Here is a 16,616-nt window from a genome sequence, read left to right as displayed (position 1 = left end):
AGAGAATATGCCAATGACATTTTGTATGACTGACCATAGCAGTTAACTATATTAATCCCTACTAAAATAACCAACATTCCCTCGCTTTTTTTTAGGTACTTGTGGCATGTTCCACTGTCATACATTACCAGCAAATCAGACAAAGTTGAAAGATTTTTGCTAAGAACAAAAACAGGTAATTTGTTATTGAAGTGACCAATCTAATTTAATGAGAAGCCCTTGACAAAATGTTTCTGAGGAGTTAATTTTTCTTCTTTAAAATAGAGTCTTCTTTTAATGGTGTTTCACTTTTTAACATCCATTTTAATCAGGTCTTTGGCCTTTTACTTAAAGTGAGGAATTTGAGGTTAAAAACCATATAGCTGAAAAAAAAGCCAAGTTCCCGTCAGACAAGTCTTAAAAACATTGAGTGATATATTGATGGCAGTGGTAGGATTTCTAGTGGGAGTGTCTGAAATCTTTGATCGCATTGCTGTGTTATAACTTTTTATTTGTACACTAAGAATAGGTTGCATTTTCTTCTTGATCTCTTAAGTCTTGGGACGTAGTAGATTAGAACCAGTGCTAGATATTTTCCATTGAGCTGATTTTTCCTGGTTTCAAGAATAATGATCTATTGCCACTTCTGCAGTGTCAAACCCACTCCGGATGCCTTCTATGTCCCCTTGCGTCAGTTAAGATCGGTCCAATAGCGAAAGAAAATAGAGCTATAATTTATTTTGTTTGTTATAGATGTCCTCATCCTCCCAGAAGAGGTAGAATGGATCAAATTCAACGTGGGAATGTATGGCTATTACATTGTACATTATGAGGATGATGGATGGGAATCTTTGACTGGCCTTTTAAAAGAGAAACACATGACGATTAGCAGCAACGATCGGGCGAGTCTCATTAACAATGCATTTCAGCTTGTCAGGTGAGTAACATATACAATGCATGCCTCCGTTTACTTTTGAAATCAAATGCTATTGTAATACCTAGTGTGTTTGGAGAATGATTCCTCAAGGCACAAGGTACTTGGGGAGTACCATATCTGCCCACAACCATACTTTATATTTCCCACCAATATGTTTATCATTATTAGTCAGCTAGAGAACATAGTTTGTTCAAAGTAAAAGTCCTTAATGAACAAACGTGGTAAAGAAAAGTGACAGGAAAACATTTACCCCATTAACCTGGGGCACAAACACATTTTTGATGGAGAGACAGGACACACACAGAAGCACATACAGAGAGGCACGTATGAAGGGAATTCCTGTGGCCAGAGCACAAATGTGGAAGGTCAGCGCATGCCTCCAACTCTGCAGGGCCCTTGATGCCTTCTTGTGATGTAATCATTTTGCTACTGCTAGGCCTAAGTCCTTTTAGTGTCTGACAAGTATAGTCTCTGCCAAACACTTCTCCAAAGGATGAATTGTCTCCATTGCACACTGTCAGTCGCAGTTTCACTATGACGTGGTGATAGGGGGTTCCTCTCTACTTCTGGCTTTCCTCAGCTTCTGCTGAAGTCCTTAGTAGAACTGTTATGCTCTTTTAAAGTCCTAAGGCTTTTAAGTCAGAAGTCTTTAATATCCAGTCATTAGGCTAGGGGGTCAAACAAAGCCTTTTTTTCCCTTCAAAGATTGGTGAGTTTCTTACAGTCTTCTTATTTCCACAAGGCAATACTTTTTCTCCTTATACCAAGTTCTTTAGGACTTAGAGGAGTCTAAGTCTAGTTTGCTAGCTGGTGCCTCCAGGCTCAAGTATGTTTTTTTTAAAATTTATTTGTTTTTAGTTTTCAACATTCATTTCCTTAAGGTATTGAGTTTTAAATTTCTCCACCTCCCTCCCCACCTCCTTCCCTAAGATGGCATGCAATATGATATAGGCTCTACCTATACATTCATATTAAACAGATTTTCACGTTAGTCATATTGTAAAGAAGAATTAGAGTCAATGGGAGGAACATGAGAAAGAAGAAAAGAAACTAAACAAATCATACACTTTGATTTGTATTCAGACTCCATAGTTCTTTCTCTGGATGTGGACAGCATTTTCCATCATGAGTCTTTTGGAGTTGTCTTAGATCCTTGCATTACTGAGAAGACTTTCTTTTCTCACAACTTTACTCTTTCTTGGTGGCCCATAGGTGTTAGTATTGTTGTTGTTTAATGGAGGAAGGCAAAAGTGATAAGTATCACAGTTAGTCATCGCATAATGTGGCTATTCCTGTGTACAATGTTCTCTTGGTTCTGTTCATTTCACTCAGCATCAGTTCATATAAGTCTTTCCAGATTTTTCTGAAGTCTTCCTGCTCATCATTTCTTATGGAACAATAGTGTTCCATTATATTCATATACAACAATGTGTTCAACCATTCTCCAATTGATGGGCATCCCCTCAATTTCCAACTCTTTGCCACTACAAAAAGAGCTATTATAAATATTTTTGCACATGCGGGTCCTTTTCACATTTTTATGATCTCTTTGGGATAGAGCCTTAGAAGTGGTATTGCTGGGTCAAAGGGTATGCTGTTTTATAGCCCTTTGGGCACAGTTTCAAATTGCTCTCCAGAATTAGTGAATCAGTTTACAACTCCACCAACAATGCATTAGTGTTCCAATTTTCCTACATCTTCTCCAGCATTTATAATTTTCTTGTCAAGTCTGTTTTTTTGAATACCATTTTGTGGTCACTGGGTCTCTTCCTTGAAGACTTCACTCTAACTTAGGGTTTATATACTCTTTTTCTCCCCCTGTTTTTGAAGATTTTTATTGTTGTTCAGTTGTTCAGTCACATCTGAAACTCTGTGACCTCATGGATCATAACATGCCAGGTCCTTCTATCTTCTGCTATCTCTCAAGGTCTGTCCAAGCTCTTATTTATTACTTCCATTACAATATCTATCCATCTCATCTTCTGCCATTCCCTTCTCCTTTTGTCTTCAATCTTTTTCAACACCAAGGTCTTTTCCAAATAGGTCCTGTCTTCTTATTATGTGGCCAAAGTATTTAAGCTTCAGTTTCAGTATTTGTCCTTCCAGTGAATGGTCTGAATTAATTTCCTTTAAGTATTGACTGATTTGACTTTCTTGCTGTCCAAAGGATTCTCAGAAGTTTTCTCTAGCACCACAATTTGAAAGTGTCAATTATGTAGTGCTCAGCTTTCCTCATAGAACAGCTCTCATAGACATATATTACTATTGGAAAAACCATAGCTTTGACTATGTGGATCTTTGTCAGCAAGGTGATGTTTCTGTTTTTTAGTATGATGTACAGATTTGCCATAGCTTTCTTTCCAAGGAGCAAGTGTCTTTAGTTTCATGGCTACAGTCACCATCTGTGGTAATCTTTGAGCCCAAGAATAAAAAATCTGACACTGCTCCCATTTCTCTTTCCTCTATTTGCCAAGAAGTGATGAGACAAGTTTCCATGATCTTAGTTTTTTTAATGTTAAGCTTCAAGTCAGCTTTTACACTCTCTTCTTTCTCCTTGATCAAGAGGCTTCTTTGAGGGCTAGCCCATACCTAATCATTCTCTTTTTTTGTAGTGACTACTCTCCCAACAAACTTTCAGGGCCTTCAGTGTATGGGATTTCTCAGTTTTTCAATTCCCAACCCCCCTTTGTCCTTCCATGTGGAGGATGGGGAAAGCACAAAGTCAGAGTCAAGTCCTGGGGGTCAAGTTATCATCTCCCAGTTTAGTCATATTTCTGCTTAAAATTAAAAAATATATACATATTATATAAAAATATATCAAAACATTATAAAATTTATTTTAAAATTTATAATGTATTTTATTTATTAAATATATTTGTAAATAAAAACAAACATATCAATATTATATATTTTAAATCATATATATGTATATATTTTAATCTGTCTATTTATCTATTTTAATCTGTCCTTTTGGGCTTGACTTTGTGCCTCCCCCATCATCCACATGTAAGGGTAAAAGGGTTTGTGCGCGCGCGCGCACACACACACACACACACACACACACACACACACACACACCCCTTCATCAGGGTTTTGACTCCCTTACACTGTCTCTATTGCAGAAGCAGCAACTTACCTTAAGCTAAATACAGGGTTTACTTAATGAATATACAAACCAAGTCTCAGTACTTATCTAAGAAGGGCAGGGACAAAGGAAGGGGGAAGAAATAAGCATTTATATAACCCCTATTCTGTGCCAGGTACGATGCTAAGTGCTTTATACATATCTCATTTACAATTCACAACAACCCTGGGAAGCAGGAGCTATTATTATCCCCACCTTACATTTGAGGAAATTGAGGCAAATAGAGATTTGAGTGCCCATCTAGGAAGTATCAGATTTGCACTGAGGTCTCCCTGACTCTAGGCCTAGTGCTTGACCACTGTGCTACCCTAAGAGCCTCAGCAGGACAAATGCCTTATTTCTCTGTCCTTCCAATTAGGCCTTAGCCTGAATGGGGAGGAAATGACCTTTACCCTTTCTTGGTGGCCTGTAGGTGTTAGTATTGTTGTTGTTTAGTGGAGGTAGGTAAAAGCAGCTGAATGTGCCAGTTTAGGCTGAACCCCAGGTCCCTTTGAATTCTCCAGTCATGAGTAGGGAAATAAGTCTAAACACAGGTTTTGGGAGAACTCTGCTGGAGTTACAGGCTGCAGCGCTTGTGGATATTCATGAATTACTCCAGCAGTTTTTGCCTGTGTGTGTCTCTCCTTCCTTAGGTGAAGGGCTGCATGGCTGTAATTCAGATGCCTCATGATGAAAAGAGGCAGCTTGATTGCTAATAATTGAAGTTTTTTTCTTTCTTAGTTCTTATAACAAAATGAGTTTGCTTGTGCTTAACTTGATGCCTGTGTATTCATAGGAAAGAGTAGACATTTTCATCTCTCTCATTGGCACCTAAAGGTTAGAATGAAATATTGTCCACCAAATTCAGAATGACTCGAGATAAATACACAGTAGTGGATAGAGGGATGAACTTGGGAGTGAGGAAAACCTGGGTTCAAATCCTGCCTCAGATACTTACTGGATGTTTGACCCCGGGCAAGTCTTAATCATTCTGTGTCAGTTTTCTCATCTGTAAAATGAAGGGTTTGGACTTTATGACCCGTAAAGTCCTTTCTAAATCTATGATACAATATCCTGCTGAGTGGCACCTCACATTCCCATAATTTTGTTCTTTCTGGTCCCAGTTTTTCAGCTTAGGTGTCACCTCCAGTCCTAGGAAGCCAGGTCATAAATGAGATTTCATAGAAAGACATAGAAAACACTTAGGAAATCTCATTAATTAATTAAATTAAATTAACTTCATTAATATGGGAAATAGTTCCAATAGCTAATGAAAGCTTTTATTCCATATGAAATTGTAATGGCTAAAATTTATGCTAATTAAATAATATGCATAGTTAATGAGATTTCCCATGTGTCCAGACTTTAGGGACACCCTGTAGAATCTGTTTGGTTTCCTTTTGTGGTCTTGGAGGTCTACCATCTGAATTACAACTACCACAAACAGGCCAGGACCAAATCATCTGGGGGTGAGGGACAACGTGGCATCTATTGATTGAATTATTTGCCTTGTTGCATTGTCTTAGTGTCAGTATTCAAGAATGAGGCTTTTGTAACTTGATCCAATCCCTTGGGAAGGAAGAAGAGGACCCACTTACTTCTAAGGACACATACTTTGAAACCACTTTTAGCTTTGGGGAGACCCAGGCCCACCTCATGCTTTATACATATACTTACCTGTATCCTGTCTCTGGGTCAGAAGAGTGGTTTCTTTGATTAGTCTTCCTAAGGAACTTGTTGAAATTCTTGAGTTTATAATTTCTAACCTAAATTTAATTGATGGATGGGAGCTGACATGTGCCCATTTTGTCTTAACCATCAATTGTACCTATAGAAATTTTCTTCAGACTATAGAAGTGCCAGACAGAAAAGATTTGGAAAAGAAGTTACCCAGAAGGGGGTGAGGGGCAAGACAGGTACAATTTCGCATATAATTTTCTGTCCTTTTTTTGTATATTGAAAGGCTCATGTTTGTTTTGTCAAGTTCACATTAAAGAAAACTTTTTAACTTTAAAAAAGAAAATGATGAACTGTTTGGTCAGAAGATGATAACGTTGTCTATTGAAGCAGCAAGCTGAGTTCTTAGAATTTTTATTGGCAATCATTTTTTCTTTTGTTCAGCATTGGAAAATTGTCCATTGAAAAAGCTTTGGACCTATCCCTGTACCTGAAACATGAGACTGAAATTATGCCTGTGTTCCAAGGTTTGAATGAGCTAACTCTTTTCTATAAGTTAATGGAGAAAAGGGATATGGATGATGTAGAAACTCAATTTAAGGTAATAACCCTTTAGCTATATGGCAATGGAATGCTTTTTTAAAGTTACAAAAATATTTATTCTTAAAAAGTTTGGAAAGTGTTTTGTAAACCAGAAGGCACTCTATAGATGTGAGCTCCTACTATCACCAGTCATAACCCAGTGTGCAAGACTTCTGAGTCAAAATTAATTCATTGTCTTATCTATCTCTACTAAATGTAAGCTCCATGAGGCTAGTGGCTCTCATGCTTTTATATTTGTATTCCCCAGATTTTTATTTTATTTTATTTTTTGCTTTTTGGAGGGCAGTTGGGGTTAAGTGACTTGCCCAAAGTCACACGGCTAGTAAGTGTGTCAAGTGTCTGATTCCGGATTTGAACTCAGGTCCTCCTGACTCCAGGTGCCGTGTTCTATTGACTGCGTCACCTAGCTGCCCTCCCCAGCATTTTATATAGAACTTTGCACATAGTGCTTAATAAAGCACTTTAAAGTTCATTCGTTGATTGATAAAATCATTGATTTGACCTTTAGGAGCACAATGGTATATTTCTATTAAATGGTAGGTATGATCCTGCTCTGTTTCTCATAGATACATTTAAAATTTTTTATCCAGTATCTTTCTTTCATTGGATTTGTTTTAGTCTGCATTAATTTTCTGGTTGCTCTAGAACTAAAGAACATGCACCAAATTTTTCTCATTACAGAAATGATTTATAACTGCTTCTTCCAACACCTTATTAAAATATAAGCTTCCATTTTAATAATTTTATTAGTTATCCAATCCAGATGGTAATATCATACTGATTTTTAGGCAGCTTTAGAGAAAATGAATATTGACATAATATTATTATTTTTTCCCATTGCTTTGGTAGTTAATGTATCAACAAAAGAAGTATGAGACATTGAAAATTAGGGATGAATGAAACAACATAAAAAATCTATCACAGGGGTCATTGAACTGGAGTTTGTGAACTTGTTTTTTTAAAAAAGTTTGATAATATTTCAGTATATTTGGTTTCCCTTGCAATCCTACATATTTTATGTGTTTAAAAATATTATTACAAAAAGGGGCCCTTGAATCACAAAAGTGGTTCATTTGGTAATGAGAAAAAGTCAGATTCTTAGCCATAATAATGTTAATGCTTGGTGCTGTACAACACTGATGTTTCCCTCCCTGTGATCTCCCTAGGCTTTCCTCATCAGGTTGTTTCGGGGCCTCATTGATAAGCAGACATGGACAGATGACGGCTCAGTCTCACAGAGAATGCTACGCAGCCAGCTCCTTATGCTTGCTTGTGTGCACCAGTACCCACCTTGCGTTCAGAAGGCGGAAGACTTTTTCAAGAAATGGAAAGAATCCAATGGAAATTTTAGGTCTTTTGTCATAGAATTAACCTACTGATTCATTCCCCCCCTGCCTTTTGCTGGGCAAAAAGCTTATTTAAAACATACACACAAACACACACACACAGACTTTGCACCCCAAACATAGCCAAGCCTTCCCTTTTTCTTCAGATGGAAGGTTTGGCTTAGCTAGCCTGTACTTCTTGAATCACCCAAATACAGTAAGTGGGAGCATCTTCACATATCAGTTAAATATCTTGCTCTTTGTCATTTGTAAAGTAGTTTTTTTTTGGCTTTTTTTGGAGGGCAATTGGGGTTAAGTGACTTGCCCAAGGTCACACAGTGTGTCAAGTGTCTGAGGCCAGATTTGAACTCAGGTCCTCCTGACTCCAGGGCCAGTGCTCTACTCACTGTGCAACCTAGCCACCCCTGTAAAGTAGTTATTGATAAATTATTCTCTTCATGAAGACTCCTAGGAACCCTGAGAGGCAAGGAAATTTGCTTCTGGTGTTGGATCTTCTGGTCATGTCAGCCAAAATTATAGCCCAGCCAAAATTATATGGACTGGACATATGGTTTCATTCATATGAAGAGGAGGAGATTCCTTCTACCAATGCAGGCCAGCTCCTGCCCCCAATGTACAACTTACATTGCCTGGGATCTTGAGCAGTTAAGGGACATGCTCAAAGCACCTCTTTTTTTTTTTTTTTTTTTGCCTTTTTGGAGGGCAATTGGGGTTAAGTAACTTGCCCAAGGTTACACGGCTAGTCACCTAGCCGCCCCACTCAAAGCACCTCTTTAAGGTGTTGGTCTCTGAAGTCTTTGATTGCCCAGTCTTATTGGTGAAAAAAAAAAGAATTTGGAACATGTGTCCCCAATATACATATATTTACTTATACATTACACATGTAAACTACTAATAAAACTTAAAATAGAAAGTTTTTAAGAGGATGAGATGAAGATGAAATTTTTGTAGAGGTGAGATAGTAAGTCACTGGTTTTTATTGAGTGTACTGACATAGCTAGATCAGCACCTTTAGGAATTTTCCTAAAAGTTTCCCTTTGGTAGCTGTGTGGATAAAGTGATAAAAGATGTAGGGCAGGGAAACCAATTAGATGATCATTACAGTAGTACAGGGAAAGTGATGAGGGTCTGAACTAGGGTGGTGGCTATGCAAGTAGAAAGAAGGGGACAGATGCTAGAGGTATGGAGGTAGACCAATTGCCTTCCAAAAAGGCAAGAAAAAAATCATGGTAAAAGACAAAAATTCATTATATTCATTCACTAAATACTTATTGGTCACCCAATCTACAAGGCACTGTGTTTGGGTATGCATCTCTGCAACATACATCAGAAACAAAAGAAAACAAAGCAAGAAACCAAATAATACAGTGGGAAAATTTGATCTTCCCATAATTTGTCATTATTACACATTTGTTATGTATTTAAACCTGATTAAATCTAATACTCTTACAAACTGTCTTCTTATTTTTGCAGCTTACCAAATGATGTGACCTCTGCAGTGTTTTTTGTTGGGGCACAGACCACAGAAGGCTGGGACTTTCTCTTTGAGAAGTATCGGTTGTCTCTGTCCAGTACTGAGAAACACAAAATTGAATTTGCCCTCTGTTTTAGCCAAAATAAAGAAAAGCTTCAATGGTGAGCAGTTTGCCCATTTTTGGAATGATAAAGGGAATTAGATTAGGTTATGTTGTCATAGCTTTGGTTTCCTTGGGTACTGCTGGCTTATTTAGTAGCAGAGAGCCATACACACATTGTACTATTAGGACAAATCCTTTATAGCATCCAATCCAATGTGAAATGGAAAATATAATGAATGAATAATTTCAGAGACACTAGACAGCAATGTTTGATAGGTGAGTTTCTCTTTAAGCACCCTCTAAGCAACAAAACATCATGATTCACCCATCTTTAATTTGGTCTCCCTTCCTCAAGTGTTTCCCCATTCTAGTCCATCATCCTCTCAGTCATAAACTGATCTTCCTAAAGCACACATCTGACCATGTCACCTCCACTCCCCTGGCTCCCTATGGCCTCCAGTATCAGAGAGTCTTCTCTTTGGCTTATGGAGCTGACTGTACCCTCCCTTCCTACCTCTCCAGTCTTATTCCCCCCCCTCCCCCACTACAATCACGGGACATGGGCTGCTTTCTTGTTCATTGAACATGACACGCCATCTCTCAGTTCTGAGCCTTTCCACTGGCTGTTCCCTTGCCTGACACTCCCTCCCTCCTCATCTCCACCTCCTGGCTTCCTTGAAGTCTTAGCTAAAGTTTTACCTTCTGTAATGGGCTTTCCCCAATCTGCCTTAATGCTAGTCTTTATGTGTCTTGTTTGCATGTTGTTGATTATATGTTGTCTCCCTGTTTAGATCATAAGCTTTGTGAAGACAAGGACTGTCCTCTGCCTTTCTATCCCCAGTGCTTTTAGGAACACAGATGCTTAATAAATGCTAGTTGACTAACTAATGTTACCGGCTATGTCTCTCTCCATCTTCCTTGTATTTCTGATTGCTGATGATAGCATTTGTGAAGATTAGGCATCAGGCACACAGATTTAAGATCCACATGTGTACCCCTTATGACTTGATAGTACTAGAGTTATTCTTCAGACTGTTTCATGGATGTCAGCCATAGATGTTTCATAACTAAATCACCACTTAATATTTATTCTCATTCTTCTTTAGGTTACTGGAGCAGAGTTTTCAGGGGGATATAATAAAAACTCAAGAGTTTCCACATATTCTTGGTTATGTTGGCAGAAACCCAAAGGGTTATCTCTTAGCTTGGCAATTTCTGAAGGAAAATTGGAATAGAATCATACAGAAGTAAGTAGCACTGCCATAATTTGTAAATTTCTTAACTTTACTCTATTTTCAGTTTCTTAATTTCAAAATAACATCAATCTTAGGGAGGTCTGGGTTAGAGGAAAAGAGGGAACTAAAATGATAATTGAAGAATCTCTTGAAAATATGAGATCCTATTAGGATCATTAATGTGCTCATTGATGTGTATTTTGGTATTGCCCGCTGCCTCTGCCCCCTCCATCTCAGGCCTTGTAATTCCCTTTTCCCTCCCCCCACCTTTCTATGTTAATCTAATTCTAATTCATTGTTCATTTCATTTCCAATGTCACAAGGCCTACATTGAGTCCACACAAATCTTTTTTCTGAGGTTTCCTAGTAAACATTGTACATACCACTTCCTTTTATACTTAATCATAGATTACCTGGCTTTGTCACTCAGCCAACTCATATACATATCTTACGTCTTCAAATGGATTTTAAGTTCCTGAAGGCAGAAATCATGTTTTATATTTTTATTTTTTATATATTTATTATGTTATAAATATTATATTATATATATTTTTTACTTTTTTTCTGGGTTGAGCATCGTGCTCTGTCTGGGCTATCAATTCAACAGAATGTTTGGTAAATGAAAATTTCAAAGTATATCTTGTTAATTTTCATTTTTAGGTTTGAACTTGGCTCAAGTTCTCTAACCTACATGGTGATGGTAACCACAAATCAGTATTCTACAAGAGAGAAACTTGAAGAGGTAATCATTTCCTAACTAAATTTCTTGTGTCAAATTATCTACTAAAAACAAGGTAGATTAAAACACATCAGGAGTTAGACATAGGTGGTTATTATAATCATTTTGACATTGACATATCAAAATGAACTTTGAGGCACCCAAGACAACCATCCTTCTACCCACACCTATGACTGTAGATGTGCATTCAGGAATTGGAAGCTTTTAGCTTGCAGGTTCCCCTCCCCTGTCTAGCCCAATTCCTTCATCTAACAGATCAGAAAATGGGGGCTTAGAGAGGTTGTGACTTAATTATATAGCTAGATAGTAGTTAGGCCAGGATCTAGGTCTCTCAGACTTTCAGGCCATTGCTTTTCCCATTGTAGCCTGTTACCCTAATCCCCAGTGTTTATATAATATGCATTTCTATGCCAACACACAGATCCTGTGCTTGTATGAATGACTATAAAATGAAAAAAATTAAAGATAGAAGTGTGTGTGTGACAGAGAGATAGAAACAGGGAGACAGAAAGGGGGGTGGGGGAGAGACAGAAAGTGCTATCTATATAGCAGCCAGAACAACGCACTGGAAAATAGTGAGTTTTCAAGTCTGAATGAGCAAAGGAAAGCAGCATAAGATAAAAAAAATTACCTCGAGAAACCTTCCCTCTTTTGAGTAGCCTAAGTTCAATTTCATATGTATTTATTATATTATCATATATTTATTAATATATAATAAAATTATATATATCATATATGTTAATATTGTATATATTCATATGTATATCATGTATATCTACAGACATGGCTCTCATATGAAACTTTGGCTAATGTTGGAATTTTAGCTTATATGCTTTTTTGTTTGATGATCGGCTGGGCCTTAGTATCCTCATCTGTAAAAAAGAGAATGGCTTGGACTGGATGATCTCTGAGTTTTCTTTCAACTCTAAAAAAAAAAAAAAGGAAAAAGACACTTTTTTTCATTTTTCCTCTAAAGGTTAAAGAATTCTTCAGCTCTCTGAAGGAAAATGGTTCCCAGCTTCGTGCTATCCAGCAAACACTTGAAACAATTGAAGAAAACATACGTTGGATGAATAAGAATTATGAGAAAATCAGAGTGTGGTTACAAAAAAGCACCAGCTCATTGTAACATTTCATGTCTTGCCGGGTTCCTGTGATCTACTGTAACTGTTAGATTTTGTGATAGAGGTGAATTTACTAAGGAAAAAAAAAGTGTTTTTGCTACAAGGTGGATATATTTTTTAGCATCTAAAAAAAAGATGGTTTCTAGCTCAATACCACTCATTTTTCTACCCCCATGACTAGCCATTCATTTCTCTCAGCAAGATTATTGATATAGATATTTATAGGTGCTAATTCAGTATAAGCCATGTACCAAAATGTGAAGGATACTTGGGTGTTTTTCATTTGAATGCAGGACTTAATGTGTTAAGACCAGTTTCCTCACCTGTAAAATAAAGATAACTCACATGCTACCTACCTCACAAGGTTTTCAGAAAGACCTTTATAAAACTTACATCACTAGATAAATCTGAATATGTATGAAGCATGTCTTTTATGGTTTTTTTCCTTCTCTAGGAAGGAAAAGTGAGAGGAATATCATGATAATTATTTTGAAACTAGTAAGGGTTATAACAAATGTGCTCCAAGATTAGAATATGAATCTACTGTTAAAAAAAAAAAAGAGAGTCCTATTTAGGCTTAGCACAGGGGTTCTAATGCTGGGTGGGTAGGCCTGGAGGTCCTTGAACTTAGATGGGAAAAAAACATTTACATTTTTATTTCAAAATAATTTATTTCCTTTGTAATCCTTTCTGGACCTCTGAAAAGAGGTTTATGATACAATAGGGGCTAAGAAGCAAAAATATTTAGGTGAGATTGAGCTGGGAAGATGTTGCTTGGCTATAAGGTGGTAGGAAGGGAGAAGCATGAATTAATTTGATCTGACCATGAATGCTGAAATGATTATGAAATTTTAATGCCAAGGAAGAACAATTAACTTGAAGAGTATTAATTATATTATCATTGGCACTAAACTGTTAAAAATACTCTTAAGATGTAACTACTTAAACACGAGTATAAATGAGAACCATCTGCCTTTGTAGTTTACATGAGTTAAAAAAGATATCTAGGATTTTGTATTAGAAGATACTAGGCTATTTAATTTTTTGGAGTAATGAGTGATATTTCAGTGGAGAAAGTGTTTGAGATGTAGTGACTTAAAACAAGAGTATCAGTAATACTTTCCTAGATATTGTTTTATAAAGTTGCATTTTCTGTTATTTGAGAAATGCAATTTAATGATCAGCCATACTTTTCAGTTTTTTTCTTAGTAAAAAAAAAAAAAAAACAAACCAAAATCAATGAAAGTAATCTTAATGGGAAGTCTGTTGTTTTAAATAAAATGGAATCCATTTGTATATTTTAATGAAACCTGGTGATTTTTATGTTGGACACTAGCTTTTATCTACTTGTGGAAAAGTCTTAAACTGATACACCACCCCTACATCAAAGTACAGTTACCTTTTTTTCAGAAATGAATTATCATCTCTGGGCTTCTTTGCCCCAGAGCCCATAATCACCACCTTTTCTCTCAGTCAGCTATGGAGCCTGTTCAGAACTTCTAACCTATTAAGCTTTGCTACCTGTATGTACACAAATGCTGATGTGGTACCCATTTCATGGGACTTATCCTCCATGAGAAGAAGGGTTTTGCTGGTTGTCATCTTTTGTTTTTAAAAGTTCCTCGATTTCTTCAAGGAAGTCAATGTCACAGAGGCTTGTCTTTACAGATCAAATTTCTAAGTGTGATGTTTGGAGATATTACTCCATAAAAAACTTTTTTTTTTTTTCAAATTTAGTCCATGTGATATGTGCCTAGCATCCCCTCCTATAATTCAGTATCACTTGTATGTTCATAGCATTCCCCTCCTATCATTCAGTATCAGGAATTTAAAAATTTTAAAGATCATATGAAGCAACTGTTAATATCACTTGTATGTTCAGTGTCATGTCCATAAACTCATTTACCTTCAAAACATTTTATTAGCCATTCATACCTCCAGAACAGTGGTTCTCAGACTTTTTGCAATGGTACAATCTTAAACAAAACTTTGGAAAAGCCCATGTAGGATAGCCTTCTAAAATTATTTTTAATGCTTAATACCAATAGAAGGCTCATCAAACCCAAACCAAACCCATCCCTCCACCTCAGGGTGCTTCATGGTTCCTTGAAGTGAAACATTGTTCTAAAACCTCAGAGCTTGACTCAAATTGCTGTAGGGAGATGAAACACCAAGTTCCAAGGTTCGTTTTTTAAGCAGCAAAATTATTTTTCTCCTTACCTGGCAAACTTAATTTCCTTAAAGTCTGTACAGTGCAAAGACTAACATTTTGATATTGCTTTTAAAAATTATATTCAAGTCTTATATAATGAACAGAGACACCTGCATTCACCTCCGATGATATGCAGAACTGAATATGAAAACAAAATATGAATTGTTGAAGGCACAAATGCATTCCAAGAACTCATTTCTATCTGTGCTTGACATCAGCTCTGAGTCTGTTCTTGCCACAGGGTGACAGGAATTGGCCACATTGTGTTCTGGTATTGATCTTCCCACCCAAGCCTCAGTATGCTTTGTGCATGCAAGCCCAGAAAACCTGCCTTCTGGGAAAAGGGGAGAACTAAGGAGAAAAAAGTCACATGATGCATTTTGCTCCCTGCTCTGTAGAAAAGGTACTATCCAGGGTTTTTATTGTTCTTTTATTATCAGCAGCCATGGTGGAGATGTGTGTATCTTACACAATATTCCATACTTGACCTATAAATTCTTATTAGTCATTCACTCAAGGAAATGTCTGGTACTGCCTAAGCGACAAGGGGCAAAGGGGAACCAGCAATCAGAACATTGCAGAACAGGGAAAGCATTTCTCAAATGTTTAAAAAAAAACATTGGAAAGTAGAAGAAACCTACTAAAATTGACAGGCACTGTGTGTAGAATATGTGCAAAACTTTGCAGACTTTTCTTTTTGGTTGCTGTAACTTTTTATGAAATATATTTCTTAAAAATATAAAGCATCCTTTCCCTCCCAAATGAAGAAAATTTAAAAAAAAGTTTATCAATGCTTAGTACAATAATACAGGCAACCAAGACATATCTCAGTCATTTCCTGGAAAAGAACATGAAACGAAAATTTTCAGAATGTCAAGACTCCACAAATACCACTGTACAAAAGCCACCCTGAATAATTGCTTTCTGCTGCATGAGCCTTTGGTTTGCTTAAAGTCACCATCCACCATTTGAATGAAGATTTTCTAGCATGTGCGGATAGCCTAAAAAAAAAAAGTTAAATAAAAGAAAATCAGTGAAACATTTGATAAAGAAATTCCTCACATGGGGTGGCTAGGTGGTGCAGTGAATAGAGCACTGGCCCTGGAGTCAGGAGGACCCAAGTTCAACTCCTGCCTCAGACACTTGACACACTTACTAGCCATGTGACTTTGGACAAGTCACTTAACCCCAATTGCCCTCCAAAAAGCAAAAAAAAAAAAAATTCCCCTCCCACCAAAGTACCATAAATGTACTATCTACCAAGAGTAATGGATGGTACAGATTAAGGAAAAAACAACTGTCTAATAAAATTATTCCTATGCTGGGACAGATAATGAAAGGCAAGCAATCAAAAAACAAGCCACATCTCAAAAAATCTTGAAGAAACAAAGCAGTTTGCCCAAAGTATTCGACCCATAAAAACTTTATTTGGTTTGTGAGATTTTCAACAGTTCTGAACTATCATCTTCTTCACTTGCTCTTCATAGCATCAATAAATGAGGAAAGCATAGCCATTCTGTCCTCATCCAATATCCTCTCCCATCCCGCTACCTCATTCCCCTCCAATCAATATAAATGAATAAATGAAAATGGGATGCAGAGAATCTGATGATTTATAGGCTGGTTACCTAATTTTCATTAGGTCAATCCTAATTTCTTTTTTTTTTTTTTAAAGCAGTTGGGGTTAAGTAACTTGCTCAAGGTTACACGGCCAGTTATTTTGTGTGGGTGCCAAGTATCTGAGGCCGGAACCAATCCCGAGTCTCTCGACGCCAGGGCCAGCACTCTTACTCACTGCACTACCTGGCCACCCCCAATCCTAATTTCTTATATAGATCACAGGCACCTTGACAGGGACTGTATACGTATTTTAGTGGCGGGGATACAGATTTTTCCATCTGGGATAGTTATCCTAAGGCAAGACCTTTACAAGATCTGAGATTCCTTCATGTTCTGATTCTAACCTAAGTTGACTCCATATAGCTACCATAAGAATCCATTACTTTATTTCTCAAATCTTAAAAGTATTTTGTTCATTTGTTTCAGTTCTGTTAGACTCTTGT

General features: G+C 37.0%; 2 protein-coding genes across 9 annotated transcripts in view; one reads left to right on the top strand and one right to left on the bottom strand.

Annotated features, from left to right (window-relative positions):
* ERAP1 (endoplasmic reticulum aminopeptidase 1) overlaps positions 1-14,073 on the top strand; it is a 46,150-nt gene extending 32,077 nt beyond the window's left edge. For all 4 annotated transcript variants that reach the window (XM_069085148.1, XM_069085147.1, XM_069085146.1 and 1 more), the window contains 8 exons: positions 96-175; positions 733-916; positions 6,162-6,318; positions 7,487-7,671; positions 9,140-9,301; positions 10,350-10,490; positions 11,139-11,220; positions 12,194-14,073. In XM_069085148.1, the coding sequence (XP_068941249.1) occupies positions 96-175; positions 733-916; positions 6,162-6,318; positions 7,487-7,671; positions 9,140-9,301; positions 10,350-10,490; positions 11,139-11,220; positions 12,194-12,346 (1,144 nt within the window). In that variant the 3' untranslated portion in view covers positions 12,347-14,073. The remainder of the gene's footprint in view (positions 1-95; positions 176-732; positions 917-6,161; positions 6,319-7,486; positions 7,672-9,139; positions 9,302-10,349; positions 10,491-11,138; positions 11,221-12,193) is intronic.
* A 169-nt stretch (positions 14,074-14,242) lies between these two features.
* CAST (calpastatin) overlaps positions 14,243-16,616 on the bottom strand; it is a 127,761-nt gene continuing 125,387 nt past the window's right edge. For all 5 annotated transcript variants that reach the window (XM_069085152.1, XM_069085155.1, XM_069085150.1 and 2 more), the window contains one exon: positions 14,243-15,554. The gene's annotated coding sequence lies outside the window, so the exon portion shown is untranslated. The remainder of the gene's footprint in view (positions 15,555-16,616) is intronic.

Source organism: Petaurus breviceps, unplaced genomic scaffold (assembly GCF_028583685.1).
Source record: "Petaurus breviceps papuanus isolate PSGF00001 unplaced genomic scaffold, PetGlider_PUasm1.0 175, whole genome shotgun sequence".
NCBI classification, from domain to species: domain Eukaryota; kingdom Metazoa; phylum Chordata; class Mammalia; order Diprotodontia; family Petauridae; genus Petaurus; species Petaurus breviceps.
Note: the sequence above shows the minus strand (reverse complement) of the source record. Positions and strands in the feature narration are given on the sequence as shown.